Source organism: Manacus candei, unplaced genomic scaffold (genome assembly GCF_025592945.1).
Source record: "Manacus candei isolate 608988 ecotype Guabito, Panama unplaced genomic scaffold, ASM2559294v1 h1tg000162l, whole genome shotgun sequence".
Lineage (NCBI taxonomy): Eukaryota > Metazoa > Chordata > Aves > Passeriformes > Pipridae > Manacus > Manacus candei.
This window is the reverse complement of record NW_026138210.1, coordinates 37,602-57,120: the sequence shown is the minus strand read 5'-3', so window position 1 is coordinate 57,120 and position 19,519 is coordinate 37,602. Positions and strand designations below refer to the sequence as shown.

The window sequence follows — 19,519 nt, the reverse complement described above, 5'->3', positions numbered from 1 at the left end:
CCTGCTGCCCTGCCAGAAGATCCCACGGTGTTTCCACTTGCAATGGAATGGGGGACCTGCTCCCAGGCTTTGCAGGCCCTTCTGTCCCTTCATCACCCACCTGATGATTCAACCAAGGCTCTGTGGGATGATTGTCAGTGTTCCTGAATCACAGGATGTGCCCACCCAAAGACATTTTCAGCATCTCTGTCCTGCCTTGAGATCAGCTTCTCCTCCAGCACAGCCCCTCAGGGGCTGCAGAGACCCCCCCGACAGCAAAGGCCTCTCCTGCCAGGGCTGCAGAGACCAACCCAGCTTTTCCCTGGCCTGGGGGGAAGCGTTTCCCCTTTCTGGGCTGTCCCATTGCCATCTGCCCCTCCAGCACGTCTCTGCTCCAGCCCAGCACTTGCACACATCGGCTCCGGGCACTCGGTGCTGCTGCTGGGAACGAGATCATTTTCTGATTCCTTTAAATGAATGGTGTTCATTAACTTGTTAGTTTATTGCTTTAGTGAATCATAACCAGAATATTCATCCTAAACAGTGGGTTTGTCTTAATTCACTATTGGCCAGCACTTAGCAAAGTTTGTCATCACCTGCTCTTGTGGGAACAGGCTTGGGAAAATTATTGCAACTCTGAGTTTTGCTAAACTAGCCCTGATCTGCTTCAGTGAACAAAGCCTGGGGAGGGAGATGGATTGCTGAAGCTGGACACAAGGAATGCAGAATTTACAGACCACAAGGACATTGTGCAGGAACTAGAAGATAAAGAAGAGGTTAACAAAGACCATACAGTAGGTGATGGAAAGTCCCTACCTGGGAAAAGGTGTGGGGAATTGGCTATAGAACAGGGCTTGCCTAGGCCCTGAGAAAATCTGAGACAGCAGAGCTACAGTGTCTTTGTGCCTCCTAGTTGGCTGGTAAACAGGTCCTTGTGATTAGCAAAACAAAAGCAACTGAGAGCCACCTGTGTGAACATAAGAAATGAGTAAGAGGTGGAATCAACATTTAAGCCAGAGCCAATAATGAGCTTAGCTTTTGCAATATGTATGAGCTAATTATAAAGCATATATTAAGCTGTTAGCAGTGATCAATAAATGAAGCTTGCTGATTCTCCTATTGAGGGTCCCTTTCTTCCCTCATTGTGACAAAAAGGACAATAAAAAGCCTGAAAAATGGGGACTAATTAGCGTGAGAAGTGAGAGTCAATAACCAATAGAGGATAGAATACTAAATTCTGAAGAGGATGATATAAGTTAGAACTGATGCCCTTTAAATTCTTTCTTTGCTAAAAACATATAAATAAGTGAAAAGGCTGGGGGGGCAGTGTACAAGTTTCGAGCTGGCTTTCTGCCAAGTCCCCCGAAACTCGACAACAAGGACCTGCCTCCCAGAGAGGGAAAAGAAGAAAAACCAAGCAGCCAAGGCTATAGTAAAAATATGTATATATATATATATGTATATTTATATATAAGACAGATACACGAAAGGGGAATACCACACACCAGGGGGGGAAGGGGGGGGGGGAAAAGGGAGAAGGACAAAAAGGGGCAAGGACCGAACAAGTCAAACAGCCAGCCGAAGGCAAACTAGCAAAAATCTCACCACTTCCCTTCGAACAGGCAGGATGGCCAGACACGGTCCTTGGCTCTCCCCTCACGCGTGGCAGATAACGGCAGTCACTGTAGGCCTCGGCTCCAGATAAGCCCAACCGAAACAGGGACCCACCGTTCTCGAACCTCGCCGGAGAGGAAAGAGAGCGAACTCTCTTATCAATGCCTTATTTATACCCTGGGTTACGTAAAGGAATAGCATGGAATACTTCCTTGGTCACCCTCCTAGTTCCTTCCTGGTTACAAGCTGGTTTCCAGGAAGGCCTAGACTGAAACCATCACAGGCAGGGAGGGCTGGAGTTATCCCCAGCACACCCCCTGGCCAGAAGAAAGTGGTGCCTGACTCACTGATACAAAAAGACAGAGTTGGAGGGTTTCGTTTTTCCCATTTCTGGCTGCAGCAGGAAGAGCAAAGTCTTCTCCTCTGGAAATGTTTCTTCCCTCAGGGTGTCTGGTGCACATTCCAGTGGGCACACAGGGGAATGCTGGGCTGGAATGGGTTTGTTTCCAGGTGGCCTGCACAGTATCCCCTGGCACAGGGGTGGCCACGAGGCAGGGACCAAAGGGCAGGGAGGCCCTGCCCCGTGGCCAGAGCACAGGAGACACCGACTCTGAGCTCATCAGCAGGAGAGTAAAGACTTCATCCCAAAATTCTCACTGCTCCCTCCAGTAAGGTAGGAAAGTCACTGCTGGAAATGGGGGGCTCTTTTGGATTAGTTTCCTAAAAGACTTCAAGCTTCAAATCCTCTTTAAAAGTGGTCAGGAACAAGGGTCTCAGCCTTCTTGGGGCTGTGACAGCCCAAGGGAACACAAAGGGTCTGAGGAAACGCCCCTTTTGCGGGACAGAGATGATGCCCAAAGCTCAGAGGTGGGCTCCTGAAAGTTGGTGCCATTAACTGTCCTTGGGAAGGAAAGCCCCCAGCCCCAGTGTTTCAGGGGCAGGTGACAGGGTGCCCAGGGCAGGCAAAGGCCAGCAACAGAGCAGGCTGGCAGGTGGCATCCAAGGTTTGGAGGTGGATCCTGGGGGGGATGACAGACCCTTTCCTTGGGAAGGACAGCACCCAGCCCCAGTGCTGGGGGGCAGAGGAAAGGTTTCCCAGGGCAGGCAAAGGCCAGCAGCAGCTTTCTGTCCTGGCCCTTTTAGTATGGCAGCAATCTCCAGACATATCCAATTTGGGAAGTGCTATCCAAATTTTGGAGCTGGGCTCCTGGAAATGATGGTAGTCCATGTTTTTTCCAAGGACAGCATTTGGCCCCCACGCTGGCAGTGCAAGTGACTGACTGCTGAGGGTGTTGCCAAATGCTCTGACATTGTTGGGATCAATCAAACCCTCTAACACTGTGGGTTTAGTGTGACAAAGCAAGGCATTACTTTCTTTGCTGGTTGTGTATGTGGTCAACAACAATGCTGCCTTCACACAGACAGCAGTTGATATCGATAAAATGAGGCTATAATTTCGATTGCAAGGTAAAAACAGGTTTATTAATGCTAACAAGCAAAAGCGGCCAGCCGGGCGCCCGGGGGAAACCCTTGCTCCACCACAGTCAGCAAAATGGGGACCCGAAACAGCAACAATTATACTTTTGGTTGACACCACCCCCCTGAGTCATGTCAATAGTCCATTGGTTGGGGTTTCGCAAGCTGCTCCCTGTTTGACTCCTCTTTCGCGGGCAGATCTGTGGTTGGTGTCTCTAATTGTGGGCGTCGGTCGTTGCTGAGGGGTTTCCACCAAGGATGTTAGAGTCATTAGTCCCTATGAGGTCGTGGTTCTGGAACTTTCCATAGGGTGATGTCATCTAATCACAAGACTCCTCATGGCTTGCCTCTCTTACATTAGTCCACATCAATATGCCTATAACAAACAACTTCAAAAACACTGAATTACTCTGCATTGTGTTCTGCAGTAGTCAAACTTGTGGTTAAGGATTCCATAATCACTCTACTCATAACTTTTAATAACATAACAACTTGATTAACCCATTTCTTGAACAGCAAATTTCCTTGGTTTACCTATAAGAGCAGTACATCACTTTTGCACCCATTTTCACATTTTTGACAAAGAAATTAATGTTCATCGGTTCCAAATGGCACCATTTCATTGTTCCATCTCATTAATAAGTATTCTAGCAACTCTTACTCTCTTGCTGCTTCACACTTTCAGTCTTTTTAGCATCTTTTTCCTCCAGTGGGAATTTTCCCCCACAAATGCTGAGCCTTTGTTCATCTTCCTCCTGACCTGCTGCTTTCTGCAGAAGGCCCTTGTTTCCAGATATGCAGGTTCAAGAACACATCTTTCTCTCCCAGGCTTTGTTCCCTGAAGCTTATCAAGGGTAACTCTCACAAAACTGACAGTTCTAGTGCTTTTCCCAAGCTGTGTTCTCTCCAAAGCAGCTTGTGAGGAATTTTTGCTGTGTGCTGGCTAAAGGTGATTTATGGCCTAACATCCCTAACTCCAGCCCCGGCCCACTGGGGCTGCGCTGGCCTCGCTCCATGGTGCCCGTGTCTCCTGCCCCTGGGCAGCCCCAGCCCACCCCGCTGGGCCATGGGCTGGCTTTGCCCACAGCCAGGAGCTTGGAGAGCCTGGGGGGAAAGCTTCTGCCAGGGGGGTCCTTCCCAGGCCTCCCGTCAAACCAGGAGGGGTCTCTCCTGGGAGCAGGAATTCTCCCTTGCTCAGCAGTTTTCCAGGGGCCTTTACAGTGGAAGTTTCTGGCAGGGGAGTTCCAAAATCGGGAAGTTTCTGAATGCTTTTCAGTTGGGGTAGTTGTCACATAAGTGTCCAGGTTTTGGAGAAGAGGTGCTGAACAAGGGCCCTCTATATCCAGCTGTAAATACTCTGCTCAACAGACAAGGTCAAGTAAAGTTCAAGCTCCAAACAAGCACCAGAGACCACCAAGAGGCCACCAGAAGCCCCCCAGTGACCAAATAAGGACTTTGGAAGGACTTCAGAAGGACCTCTCTGAGCTAATTCCCGTGGGTGTGATCTTTCTGAGGGAAGGAGTGAATATGTAAGACATTTGCTGGATATGTAGAATTGTGAGTAAATCTCAGCTGCCCTGGGGGAGAACGGGGCACACTGGTGGTTGGGGGGAAGATCCTCCCATGGGTGAGGGGCTGATAACAAAGAATGGCTGCCCACTATTGCTCCCAAATTGAGCCTTGGGGGTTCCTTTTCTGCCCATTTATGGTCCCACCATGAAGAGACAAGTGCCCCTTGCAGCCCTGGGCCCTCATTGCCTCCTTGTCCCTGCTCAGCAGCCTGGGAGGTTGTCACAGGTTTACTTGTTCAAAAAAACCCAGGCAGGGAATGTTTCTTTGCCCTGCATTGCTGTAAGGGGGGGATGTTGAACGGGGGAGGGGAGTTTTTGCCTTGGGTGATTGACCCACACAAAAGAACCAACCAGCAGATCCACATTCCAGGCTGAAGACCCTCCAAAGGTTGTGGAGGGGTGTGGGGTTTTTTTAACCCTTTCCTGAGAAATGGGAGGCACTGCCTGGAAGATGCCACTTGCCCCTGGATGGTCCCAGTTGCTCCCAGGATGATCCCACTATGAGTCCAGTCACACCCAGTATGATCCCAGTAAATTCCATCAACTTCCAGTGGATTCAATGAATCCAGTTTGATCCCAGTCATCCCAGTATGGTTGCAGTCCCTCTCACATACTCCCAGTATTACTGCAGTCACTCCCAGGATGATCCCAGTATGAGCCCAGCAGGGGCCCAGCTGCTCCCACTCTGATCCCAGTTGCCCCCAGTGTGGTTGCTCCAGGATGGATCAGGAATGGGGACCCCTCTGTGCCCCCCCCTTGTGTCACCCTGTTCTGGAGGAGCTTTGAGGGGACATCTGCACCCCAACACAGCATCCAACACATCCCAAAGTGTGCTGGGACCCCCTTAAACCACCCCACAGCCCCCAAGGAACCCCCAAACCCACTCCGAGCCCACCCAGGACTCCACCTAACCCTTTTCTGGGGGGACTTTCATGGGCTCTGGTGTTCCTGGGAGCCTCCCCTGGCTGCAGGTGAGGAGCTCTTGGGTGAGAGGGGGTGTTGGGAAGGGGGGGGTCAGTGAGTCAGAGGGGATAAAAGGGGTGGTGGGACCCCAACACTGAATGGGAGAGGAGTGGGACCCCCCAAAAGTGGAGGGGTAGGGAGGCTGAGAATTGGGGGATAATGGGAAAGGGGTGGGAGAGGTCAGAAGAGTGGGGAAAAGGGGAGGGTGGGACCCCCAAACTGAGCATGAGGGGGCTGGGGATTGGGGGAATGATGTGTAAGGGGTGAGAGAGGGGGGAAAAGTGGGGGTTGAGACCCCAAAACAGATCTTGGTGTGGCTGGGGATTGAGGGGACCATGGAAAAGTGGGAGGAACAGGGAGAGGGATGGAAAAGGGGGGTGGTCTGGAGGGATGGACGGTCCCATGGGGGTCTTTGGGCACTGGGGGGTTCAGAAAGGGGGGTGGTCCCCCTGAGCTCTCAACTTACTCTAGGTGCTGGGGGCTGCTGGATCCAATCTCAGCCTTGCATTGTGCCAAGAGTTGAAATTTAGAGCAATTCTAGAGGGGTGACTGAACCACGTTTGTCCCCCAGGCTTTAATGATGGCAAATCAGATCTATTGATAGAAAATGAATTATTTATTTTTGCAAATGATGACACAGAAGGTTTTAGTCAGAATTATTTAGTGAAGAATAGAAACACTAAAACTACCAGTAGTACAGGATAAGGTAGGATAGGGCACTACAATAAAGCAACTGTTGAAGCAATTCTACTAAAGGTGGCAAACAAGCAATAATTCTTAATTAGAGATGGATGGAACTCCCCCAGACCAGCGCTGGTGGGGAGATCTCTGCTCTCAACCTCCAGCAGTGACCTTGGGGGGTCCCCAGCCAAGGCAGGAATCTCCACACACCCCTCAAGAAGGGTTCTGTTGGAAGAACCTGCCCCTGGGAAAGGGGACTGGCCCTTTCTGGTAGAAACCCATGGACTGACAGTCCTTGGACTCCAGGGCTTCCCTCACCATCAGGGGCTTCATTTGGGGTCAAACCAGTCTGGGGTCCAACATCTCCTGCCTTGTCCCGGCCCCCTCTCAGCTCAGCACTGACCCCTTTGCAAATGGGGCATTGTCTTGGGGCCATTGCAGGGGGGATGTCCTGCCCCAGTGTCCCAGTGTTCCTTTAATTGCCAGAGGCCCTGCAGTGTCCCAGTGGCCCCTTGATTCCATGACCTTCGGAAACACCTCAGGGTTCCTTTGGTTCCATGAGGACCCCTGTCACAAAGGCCCCTGGATTCCATGAATTCCGCAGTGTCACAAGATTCCTTTTTTTCCATAGGGCCCTGCAGTGTCTTAATTGTGCCTTGATTCCAGGAGTATCCAAATTCTCCCCGGGTTCCTTTGGTTTCAGGAGGTCCCGCAGTGTCCCAGCGGCCCCTTCATTCCAGGCAGGCCCAGGGAGACGAAGGCAAAGACGGAGCCCCGACCCCCGTCAGCATCTTGGGGGGCGGGGGGGCAGGACCCGGGAAACGGCGGCGGCTGCTGGGAAAGGACTGGGACGGACTGGGATGGACCGGGATGGAATGGGATGGACTGGGATGGATTGGGATGGACTGGGATGGAGTGGGATGGAATGGGAAGGACTGGGATGGACCGGGACACCAGGATACACCGGGACCAGGACTGGGACCCAGCAGGACCCCCCGGGAGCAGGATCTGAGCACACTGGGACCCTCCAGGACCAGGACTGGGGCAACAGGGATCATACTGGGAGCAACTGGGACCACACTGAGGGCTACTGGGAGCAACTGGAGGCCACATAGGATATAATGGGAGGGCATTGGAGTCACTGGGATCATACTGGTGGAAACTGGAATGTTACTGGGGCATCTGGGAGTGACTGGGAAGGACTAGGAGCATGCTGAGGGCTCTACTGGGATATACTGGGAGTGTCTGCAACCATGGTGGGGGTAACTGGGACCATACTGGGAGTGACTGGGACTACATGAAGGGAAATTAGGACCAGGCTGGGGGCAACTGGAAGGAACTGTGAGTGACTGGATTTACAATAGAAGCAACTGGGATTGACTGGGACTGTCAGGAGGGAGGACTGAGATCATCCTTGGAGTGACTGGATCTGTGCTAGGGGCAACTGGGAGCAACTGGGACCATGCTGGGGACAACTGGGATCATACTGGGATCACGGTGGGAGAAGTTTGGCCCATGCTGGGAGCAACTGAGACCACACTGAGGGTGACTGGGGTCATACTGAGATCATATCAGGAATGAGTGGGATCATGCCGGAGGTGATTGGGATCGTACTGGGAGCAACTGGGAGTGCACTGGGGATAACTGGAAGTGGCTGTGAGCAACTGGGATCATGATGGAAGCTTCTGGGAGCAACTGGGAATGAGTGGGACCACATGGAGGAAACTGGGAGCAACTGGGAGAGACCAGGAGTGACTGGGATCATCCTGGGACTGACTGGGCGCTGAATGCGAAAAATCGGTCCGAGAAACTGCTCAGAGACTTTTTTCTCTTTAAGCAGCAAGGTATTTGTTTATTCAACGTTGGGAGCAAGCCAGCTCGCGCTGGACAAACTTGCTCCAAGGCTTCACACAAAATCAGCATTTTTATACAATCTTCAGCTGTGATTAAATGCATATTCAAGTGATTCCAACCTCTATCTCTGCATATTAATAACAGGCGGAGTAGAGGTGGAGCTCAGGCGGGGCTTGGGGCGGTGCTTCTCTTGGCCCTCAATCCTGAGGGGACTTCCACTCTTCCTCCATGGCTCTGGGGGCTTCAACTCATCTTCCTCAGCTTGACCTTCCTTCTCTTCCATTCTTCTTGACCCGCTCACTGAAGCTTGGAAAAAGCCCTGGCTCCCGGCCTATTCCTCCTCTTCCAATGTCTCCCTGATCCTGCTGTCTCTCTAATTTATCCCCTCTAGGCCTAGGACATGTTCCTGTTCTATTCTCTGAAGCTTTGCTCCAGTCAGTAGAACAGAACGAGCACAGATGGTCTTGGCTGTTGGGAGCTTGTTAGCAGGCCCAAATTTCTTAGTGAACTCTTTTGGGCCTGGCCTCCTGTTTCCCCAGGGACACAGCCCGGGCCCGGGTGTTCCCATTCCCATTCCACGGGTTTGCATTCCTGTTCCAGGTGTTCCCATCCCATTCTAGTTGTTCCCATCCCATTTCAGGTGTCCCCATTCCCATTCCAGGAGTTCCCATTCCCATTCCAGGTGTTCCCATTCCAGGTGTTCCAATTCCCTTTCCAGGCGTTCCATCCCATTCTAGGTGTCTCCATTCCCATTCCTATTGTCCCTCCTCCCATTCCTGGTGTTCCCATCCAACTTCTGTTTTCCCCATTCCCAGTTCTTGCTGTTCCCATTCCCATTCCAGGGGTCTCCATTCCCCTTCCTATTCTCCCCATTCCCATTCCAGGTGTTCCCATCCCACCTCTGTTTTCCCTATTCTAATTCCAGGTGTCCCCATTACAATCCCAGATGTTCCCATTCCCATTCCTGGTGTCCCCAACCTGCTCCCAATGTTCCCATTCCCAATGTTCCCATTCCCAGCCCAGGTAACCCATTCCCATTCCTATTGTCCCCAATCCAGGTGTCCCCATTCCCATTCCAGGTGTTCCCATTCCAGGTGTTCCGATTCCAGGTGTCTCCATTCCAATTCCAGGTGTTCCATTCCAGGTGTCTCCATTTCAATTCCAGGTGTTCCCATTCCAGGTGTCTCCATTTCAATTCCAGGTGTTCCCATTCCTGGTGTCCCCATTTCCATTCCAGGTGTCTCCATTCCCATTCCAGGTGTTCCCATTCCAGGTGTCTCCATTTCAATTCCAGGTGTTCCCATTCCAGGTGTCTCCATTCCAATTCCAGGTGTTCCCATTCCAGGTGTCTCCATTCCAGTTCCAGGTGTTCCCATTCCAGGTGTCTCCATTTCAATTCCAGGGGTTCCCATTTCCATTCCTGGTGTCCCCATTTCCATTCCAGGTGTTCCCATTCCAGGTGTCTCCATTCCAATTCCAGGGGTTCCCATTTCCATTCCTGGTGTCCCCATTTCCATTCCAGGTGTTCCCATTCCAGGTGTCTCCATTCCAATTCCAGGGGTTCCCATTTCCATTCCTGGTGTCCCCATTTCCATTCCAGGTGTTCCCATTCCAGGTGTCTCCATTCCAATTCCAGGGGTTCCCATTTCCATTCCTGGTGTCCCCATTTCCATTCCAGGTGTCTCCATTCCCATTCCAGGTGTTCCCATTCCAGGTGTCTCCATTTCAATTCCAGGTGTTCCCATTTCCATTCCTGGTGTCCCCATTTCCATTGCAGGTGTTCCCATTCCCATTCCAGGGGTTCCCTCCCCATTCCACGTGTCCCCACTCCCATTCCTTCTGCCCCCATTCCCAGTACACCAGGTCTGTGCCCAACGGGGGTCCCTGTGGATCATCCAACGCGGGTCCTCCCATGGCTGATGGAGTTGGAGCAGCGGCCGAAGCTCTTCCCGCAGTCGGGGCACTCGGGGCTTCTCTTACCGGTGGGTCCGTTGGTGGGAGGTCAAGGAAGAGCTCTGCCTGAAGCTCTTCCCACACTCCCCACAGTGGAAGGGCCTCTCCCTGATGTGGAGGCGACGGTGGGTGTAGAGGGTGGAGCTGTCCCACATTCCCTACACGTGTAGGGCTGTTCCCCAGTGTGGATGTGCTGGTGGCTGAGCAGCTTGGTGCTTGTGCTGAAGCTCTTCCCACATTCCAAGCAATTGTAGGGCCATTCCCTGGAGTGGATGCAAAGGTGTTTGCAAAGGCTGGAGCTGTCCCTGAAGCTCTTCCCACACTCCGCACACATGTAGGGCCTTTCCCCAGTGTGGACCATCTGGTGTCGGAACAGGTTGGAGCTCTTCCTGAAGCTCTTTCCACACTCCCCACACGTGTAGGACCGTTCCCCAGTGTGGATGCGACGGTGCTTTTGGAGGTTGGAGCGGTCACTGAAGCTCTTCCCACACTCCGCACACGTGTAGGGCCGTTCCCCAGTGTGGATGTGCTGGTGCCTCAGGAGTTTGGATCTCTTGCTGAAGCTCTTCCCACATTCCAAACACCTGAAGGGCTTTTCCCTGCTGGGAGGCTGCTCAGGGACCACCCGCTCGCAGCTCCGCCTCAAGCTCTGGCCGCCTTCCCGGCACACGCTGGCTCTTTCCTCCTCACAGCCCCCTGGGCTGGCTTTGCAGCCCCTCCTGTGGGGGCATCTCCGGCCCTTTTCCTCCCCGCTGCCTTCCTGCGCCGGGGAGCCCTTCAAAACAGCCTCTCCCACCAGGCTCTGCCGCCGGGATTTGTCCTCCGAGCTCTCCGGCCTCACCTCGGGGCCTGGGGCAGGAAGCAACAAGGACAGGCAGGGGATTTGCCTTGGACCCACAGGGAAGCCCAAGGACATCCCCCCAACTCCAGCCCCGGCAGGACAGCCACAAAAGACCGACCCAAAGGGGCACTGACTTCCTCCTCACCTGCTTGGGGGGCCCGTGGCATCTTCCTCTTCCTCGCAGCCTCCTCCTCGATCCTCCCAAGCTTTGGGAAGCAGAAATCCTGATGGAGGGGAGAAAAAGGGGTGAGCGCATTGCCTTGGGGGTTTCTCCTGCCCAAGTCCATCCCTAGAACTCACCAGGTAACTTCTGCCCACAAAAACCCACAAAACAACAACATTCAGCCCAAAATCCCCTCCCAGGAGTTTCCCCTCTCTGCTCTCTGGGGTTAGGGGGGTCCCCCCTGTCTGGACTGATGGCACTTCTGCCTGCATTGGGGGCCCCCTTCTCTGGGCTACTGGGGGTCCCGTGGCTCCAGGGGGTTCCCACTCTCCAGGGTCCCCTTGAGTGTTGCCAGGGGGGTCCCAGGGCTCACTTCTCCCCACTCTGCCTCCCGGGGCCGGCCGGCCCTCCTCTCTTGCCTCCCACCCTCTTGGCGCTCTCGGCTCCCACCCCGCCTCAAGGCCCCCTCTCCTCTCCACACTCCAAGGCCTTCCCCCTCTCCGGGACCCCCGCTTAAGGGGCCCGGTGCTCCTCCTCTGCCCCCCCCCCCAGCATTTCGGGGGTCCCCCAGCTCCGGGATTGCCCCTCTCTGCTCTCCCCCCTCTGGCCCCCCCTTTGGCCCCCCTTGGGCCCCCCTTGCCCAATAAGTCTGATTATACAGACAAGCAATTGGTTTTAATCCACAAAACCCAAATGTAGAACCCAGCACCCTAGGGCATGAACAAAGTGCTGTTCCTTGGGTCCCCCCCCCCGAGTCCAAAGTAAAGGGAGAGGGGAAAAAAACCTGCTGGTGGGAGAGCTGTTGCAGTCTGGTCAAAAGTGGGGATTGCAGTCCAGTTGAGGGGGGTGGTCTCAGGCTGGTTGAGAGCGGTGAGCTGCAGTCCTCCTCTGGATCCCACAAGTGGTAAAAAGGTTCTGAAACTCCAGGTTTATATATTCTCCAGTTCAGGCAGGAATGCCCAGTCCTCCCCTCAGAGCGGGCAATTCCATAAAAGGATGCTTAGTTCTTCCCACAGAGTGGGGAATTCCATAAAAGGATATGAGGGTGCTCAGTCCAAAAACGGATATGAGGATGTTCAGTCCATAAAAGGCTATGAGGGTGCTCAGGACATCCCCCCCACCTGGCAGGCCTCTCCTGACAACAGTTCCTGGGAAAATGGCATGGAAGGCCATAGAATCCACACTTTTGGGCTACACCCATCCAGTGAGGAATCGGTCCCAGCTGTTCTAACTAGGACACTGTGTCCGTCATCGCTGCCATCATCATCATCATCGACCTCATGGGAGTCGGTGTCTGGAAGCTCCGATCCGGTAACTCCCAGGATGGGGGTCGGGAAGGGGCACGGATCCGCCCGGCAGCATTCCGGGGATCCTGTGCCACGGGTGCTGATCCCACTTTCTTTCCATAGGGAGCAGGGAGGGGAATGGATACGACCCCGCGCCCACCAGTGAGTCCCAGCAGCGTGTGTGGATCCAGATCCTCTGGGCAGGGATCCCAGGATGGATGCCGGGATTCCAGAGGGGAATGGGGGCCTAATGGCTGGAGAAGGATTGGAAGGGGATTCCAGCTCAGGGCAGGATTCCAGGGTGGGATCAGGTGGAATTGTGGACTGGGATCAGGGCTGGATTCTGGGGTGGGATTGGCGTGGAATGGATGGAGTGGGATTGGGGTGGGATGGATGGAGCAGGATCAGGTGGGATTCCAGAGCAGTTCCTACTCTCCCTGGGCTCCACAGCTGGCTCCATCCCCTGGGATGGAAACAGGGACATGGTGACTCCTTTCCCTGCTTTCATCCCAGCAGGAATCACAGCCTGAGTGATCCTGGAGCTGGATCCGCCCCTTCCCTCTCCCTGCGGAAAGGCAGGAGCTGCTGGCAGAGCTCATCCTGCTGCTCCCACCCATCCCGGCCCCCCTGCGGCTCTTCCAGATGGATCAACTTCCTGCTTTTTCCCGTGTGGAACCCAGGACCACAATTATTCCTGAGGCTTTAATTTGGGTGTGAAAATCTCCTGCTTTGGGCAATAAATCCTGGCTCCCTCCTCCAGCCTCCGGCAGTTCCTCTGTGGGAACCAGGAATAGGAATGGGGACAGGGGGGACTGGGATGGGGAGACTGGGAGCAGGTTGGGGACAGCAGGAATGGGAATGGGAACTCCAGGAATGGGAATGGGGACATTGGGAGCAGGTTGGAGTCACCAGGAATGGGAATGGGGACACCGTGAGACAATGGGGAAAGGGATGGGGACACCAGGAGCAGGATGGGAAGACCAGGGGAAGGTTGGGGACACTGGAGCAGGCTGGGGACATCAGGAATGGAATGGAGATGCCAGAAATAGCAATGGAGACATTGGGAGCAGGTTGGGGACAGCAGGAACTGGGAATGGGGACACCAGGAATGGGAACGGGGACATTGGCAGCAGGTTGGAGACACCAGGGACTGGGAATGGGGACATCAGGAATGGGATGGTCACACTAGGAAGGAGAGTACCAGGAATGGAGTGGGAACACGAGGGACAAGGATGGGGACACTGGGAACTGATGAAGAGGAGCAGAGACCCCAGACTCACCTAAACCCCTCTGAGCATTGAGGGCCAAGAGAAGCTCTGCCTGAGCACTGCCCATTATTAATGTGTATAGACAGATGTAATCGCATGAATATGATTTATCACATTTAATCACATATGAAACTTGTATAAAACCTCTGATTTTGTGTGAACCCTTTGAGCAAGTTCTCTGTGGTGCAAACCACGCTCGCTCCTGACGTTGGCAATAAATCCCTTTGCTGTTCAAAAGATCCAAAACTCTCTGAGCAGTTCTTCTGACCGGGTTTTTCAGCATCACAGAGGCAAAGGCACAAACTTAGGGATGCCCTCAGAGTTCCACATTCTCACCAAAGCTCCCCTCTCAGCTTCCTTTACACTGACCTTTTCCTGCAAGGACCTCCTTCCCATTCTGCTGATGCTTCTCAGGTTGTGTACCACCAGAAAAAAACCAAATGCCAAGGGATGTGCTTAGATTCACCAAGGATACAGCCCACCAGAATTAACATCTGATTCAGACTGGCAGGAAAATGCCCACCTGGCTCCTCTGCCCTCCAGTGCCCAAAGCCCACCCCACCACTTGCATCCCACCTGGAAAGAACAGAAAGACGCTCACAGAACGACCTTTGAAGAGAAGTGCCTGTCAGAACTGCAAGGAGGGATGCACAACAATCTCACGTGGGGGATATTCTCTGCTCTGCCCTGCAGACCCTTGTGCTGGGGTCAAAACACAGCCTCTCTGCTTCCCTCTCCTGAGGGACTTGTTCTTAGACATCCCTTTCCCCTCCCGGCAATTCCCAAGCCTGGACCCGGCTCTCATCCCCTCTCTGGCTCAGAGCCCTCAACTTCTCTTGCAGAGAGCTGGCCCACAGCCTGCGCTGGGGCAGCATTTCCTTCCTGGGCCCTTTCCAGCTGCCCCCATGGGGACACTTCCATTTTCTGGGCCAGGCCCCAGAGGCAATCCCAGCCAGTCCTGCCCCTCGTCTCCAGCCCGGCTCACTGACTCCTGGTGGCCCCTGGAAGCCAAGAGCCAAAGGCCGACCCCCCCAGAGTGCAGCCCCACCATCTGCACTGGGGCCCCAGGGCTTCCCTTTCCCAAGCAGCCCCTGCAAAGTCTTGTCAGAGAGAAAACTGGGTGACCCGAGTCCTGGATGCTTTTAGGAAAGAGGTCTGAACATTTCTTGAAGAATGGAGGGGGGTGACTTTTTTATTCTTGACCTTTCCAGTTCTCCATTTGGGGGCAGGATGTCCTCTGGGCCAATGTTTTGTTCCCTTTGCAGTGAGTGCAGCCTCAGAGGGCTGAGCCCTCTCTGGCTGGGCTTGGCCTCTCCTGCAGAGACTCAGGCCTGGCTGGGCTGCCCCAGGCAGACGCTGCAGGAAGAAGAGCTCAGGCTGCCTGGGTCTGGTGTCCCTGGGGCTCAGCCTGTGCCCCATTGCTGTGCAGGGGCTGAGCCCCACCTCTGCCTCGGGGCCTTGGCCAAAGGGCTGGCAAGGAAGAGGCCCAGCAGCCTTGGGGCCTGCCCAGCTTTCCTCCTCCCTGGGGGCTCTCAGTCCTCCCCTGACACCGTGTGGGCCCAAGGCCTTGCTGGCTTCGGGCTCACGGCCCGCCGGCACCATCCCAGCGGCCTGACACCCCTCCTTCCCCTCTCTCCAGCCTCTCCTGCCTTTTCTGGCAAGGGGCCATCCAAGGAAAACCCCGGTTCTCAGCAATGGCACCTGTGGCACGGCTGCAAGGCTCGAGTGGGCCAGGCAAGAGCAGGAGCACCAAGAGCCTGAGGAGCCAGGAGTTGCCCTGGCTGGGCATCGTGCTGCTGCGGGACGAGCTGACACCTCTGCACAGTCTCTGCCCGTCCCTGCCAGCCAACTTCTGCCCAGGCTCTGGGCACGGGGACGCAGCACTGACACTTTTCAGCCACCGCGCTGTTCCACAGAGGCTGTGATGTCACAAGGCCCTTGCCTGGCAGCCAGGAGATGGGCAAGGCAAGGCAAGGACGGAGCCTCGGAGCCACCAGCACGCTGTCCCCAAAGGCTGGGCTGGCACAGAAGCCCAGAGTCCATGAGCTTGGCAGAGACTTGATGTATCAACTGGCGTCCAGCCTACGCCCCATCCCCAGCACGTCAAGCAGACCACGGCACTCAGTGCCATGGCCAGTCTTTGCTTAAACACCTCCAGGGACGCTGACTCCACCACCTCCCTGGGCAGCCCAAAAAGCTCTGAGGCATCACGCCTCTTCTTTTACAGTTCTATCACAACTTTTTATAAGTCAATCATTTTATATTATAGAACTCCACTTCTATGTTGGTTACGTACACCTTTTATGTACCTTTATGTACCTTTTATAAACCTTTTAATGCCTTAATAAAATCCCAGGGATCTTGCTTGGAACTCCCCGCATCCAGGGACTGAGAGGATCTCCCTGAAAAACACTTTCAGTGGGCACTGGAATCCTCAGGGTCCTGGAACCCCTGGGGCATCAACAACTTTGTCCCTCCAAAGGGGTCCCAATTTGTTTCCAATGGTTCAAGGATACAAAATAAACCAAATACCAGTTTCCAAACCAAATCAACTTATAAGTCCAGAAATCACAAGTTAATATCCAAAATACCTGAAAGGATTTCTTCAAGATTCTTTCTTTGCAACTTGAAGTACCCATAATACAAAATTAACCAAATACCTGTTTCCAAAACCAAATAAACCAAATACCAGTTCCAGAACCAAATAAACCAATGAGTCCAGACTCCCAAATTAATATCCAAAATCATGGCTGGGCTTCGCAAATGAAGATTTGGGAAGGGCTCTGCTCACATTTGCTACAAGCACACTGGTGGCTAAAGAGACCAATATGAGATAGACACGTCCAACTGCAAAAGGCAGAGCAGAAAGACTCCTTGGATGGGATCGACAGGACATGGTTCTTTCTGCGTTGTCTTTTCTCCTCGATGGTGATCCTGCTGCGTTCTCAAAGGAAGCAGCAGCGTTAGAGATGGGGTGTCTCCAGACCTCCCGACTGGAGGTCAGAGTAGACCAGTGATGAAGATCAATATGGCCAAGGCTGAGATGTTGTTTCAGGCAGTCCTTGTATCTCCTCTTTGGGGCTCCTCTCTTGCGGCAGCCGGTGGCAAGTTCACCCCAGAGCAGGATCTTAGGGAGGGGGTGGTTGGTCCTTCATCCTGGAGACGTGCCCTGCCCAGCACAGCTGTGTTCTCAGCAACATGGCCTCAATACTTGTGACTGCTGCCTGTTCTAGAACAGATGGATTGGTCACATCATCTGACCAGTGGATGTTTAGGATTGTACGGAGGCAGCGTTGATGGAAGCGTTCCAGGAGTCGCAGGTGGTGGCTGTAGATGACCCATGATTCGGACCCATATAAGAGAGTAGACAGCACTATGGCTCTGTAAACACTGATCTTTGTGTTTTTCTTCAAGTGTTGATTTCGCCAAACTCTTTTATGGAGTTTTTGGAAAGCATTATATGCCTTTGCCAACCTGTTGTCCATCTCTCCGTCAATCTCACCATCCGAGGAGATGAGGCTCCCTAGGTAATTAAACTGCTGGACTGATTTGAGCTCTGATTGGCCAATGGTGATATGGGGATGATGGAAGACTTCCTGAGGTGCAGGTTGATGGAGAACTGTCTTCTTTAAGCTGACTTCCAGCCCAAAGAGCTCAGCAGCCTCAGCAAAGCAGGATGTTAAACGCTGCAGAGCTGCTTCTGTGTGAGCGACGAGGGCGGCATCATCAGCATAAAGCAGCTCCTGGACAAGATGATTTAAGGTCTTGGTGTGGGCCTTCAGTCGCCTTAGGTTGAAAGGGCTTCCATCAGTACGGTATCGGATGTAGATCCCGTCCTGATCATCGAGGTCTGCCGTGGCCCTTTGGAGCATCATGCTGAAAAAGATTGTGAATAGGGTTGGTGCGAGAACGCAGCCTTGTTTCACACCACTGGTTATTAGAAAGGGCTCAGAAAGTACATTACCATATCTGACTTGGCCATGTTGATCCTCATGGAGTGAGATGATCATTTTGAGGAACTTGGGGGGACAACCTAAACGTTCCAAAATCTGCCACAGACCTTTCCTGCTCACAGTATCGAAAGCCTTGGTGAGGTCAATAAAGGTTCCATAGAGACCTTTGTTCTGTTCCCTGCACTTCTCTTGCAGTTGTCTGAGAACAAATCCCATGTCTGTGGGGCTCCTGTTGGCTCTGAAACCACACTGGCTTTCAGGGAGAATTCCTTCTGCTATAGTGGGTATTGATCTTTTCAAGAGTATTCTTGCCAGGATTTTGCCAGCAATGGGGAGCAGAGTAATACCCCGGTAATTTCAGCAGTCTGATTGTGCTGGTTTAAAGGTAAACCAGCAGGGGAAATGAACTCAACCCAAAAGAGAGATTATAAGTCAGAATAACAATTTAATAAAATAACACAATAAGTACAATTATACAGACAAACAGTTGGTTTTAACTCACAAAACCCAAATGTACAACCCAGTACCCTGGGGCATGAACAGAGTGGTGTTTGTTGGGCCCCCTGGGCCCAAAGTAAAGGGAGAGGGGAAAAAATACCTGTTGGTGAGAGTGGTGGTGCAGTCTGGTCAAGAGTGGTGGTTGCAGTTGGGTCGAGAGTGGTGATCTGCAGTCTGGTTGACAGTGGTGGTCACAGTCTGATTGAAAAGTGGTGGTTGCAGTCTGGTTGAAGAGACATCGCTGACATCACAGGCAGAGCAGTGACATCACAGGGACAGTGGTGACATCACAGGGAGAGCAGTGACATCACAGGGACAGCAGTGACATCACAGAGAAAGTGGTGACATCACAGGCAGAGCAGTGACATCACAGGAACAGCAGTGACATCACAGGGACAGCAGTGACATCACAGGGACAGCGGTGACATCACAATAACAGCAGTGACATCACAGGGACAGTGGTGACATCAAAGGGACCTCGGTGACATCACAGGGACAGCAGTGACATCACAGGTACATCAGTGACATCCAGCGGACAGCAGTGAAATCACAGAGGCAGTGGTGACATCATAGAAACAGCAGTGACATCACAGAGACAGTGGTGACATTCCAGGGACATCGGTGACATCACAGAGACATTGGTGACATCACAGGGACAGCAGTGACATCACAGAGGCATTGGTGACATCACAGGGACAGTGGTGACATCACAGTCATAGCAGTGACATCACAGGCACAGCAATGATATCACAAAGACATCCATGACATCACAGAGACATCAGCGACATCACAAAGACAACGGTGATGTCACAGGGACAGCAGTGACGTCACAGGGTCAGTAGTGACATCACAGCTACAGAGGTGACATCACAGAGATAGTAATGACATCACAGAGACAGCAGTGACATCACAGGGAAATTGGTGACATCACAGAGAAAGCGGTGAAATAACAAAGAGAGCAGTGAGATCACAGGGACATCAATGACATCACAGAGACATCGGTGACATCACAGGGACAGCAGTGACATCACAATAAAAGCAGTGACATCACAGAGACAGCGGTGACATCACAGGAAAATCAGTGACATCACAGAGACAGCAGTGACATCAGAGACAGTGGAGACATCACAGAGACAACAGTGACATCACAGGGACAGTGGTGACATCACAAAGACAATGGTGACATCACAGAGACAGCAGTGACATTACAGGGACAGCAGTGACATCACAGGGACATCAATGACATCACAGAGACACCGGTGACATCCCAAAGACAGCAGTGACATCACAGGGGCAGGAGTGACATCACAGAGACAGAGGTGACATCACAAAGACAACAGTGACATCACAGGGACAGCAGTGACATCACAGAGACAGCGGTGAAATCACAGACACAGCAGTGACATCACAGCGACATTA

General features: G+C 53.0%; 1 protein-coding gene across 1 annotated transcript in view; it reads left to right on the top strand.

Annotated features, from left to right (window-relative positions):
- LOC127463465 (class I histocompatibility antigen, F10 alpha chain-like) overlaps window positions 1-13,116 on the top strand; it is a 92,983-nt gene extending 79,867 nt beyond the window's left edge. The window contains exon 7 of the mRNA XM_051772936.1: window positions 12,898-13,116. Coding sequence (XP_051628896.1) covers window positions 12,898-12,911 — 14 coding nt within the window. The 3' untranslated portion in view covers window positions 12,912-13,116. The remainder of the gene's footprint in view (window positions 1-12,897) is intronic.
- Window positions 13,117-19,519: the final 6,403 nt, after the last annotated feature.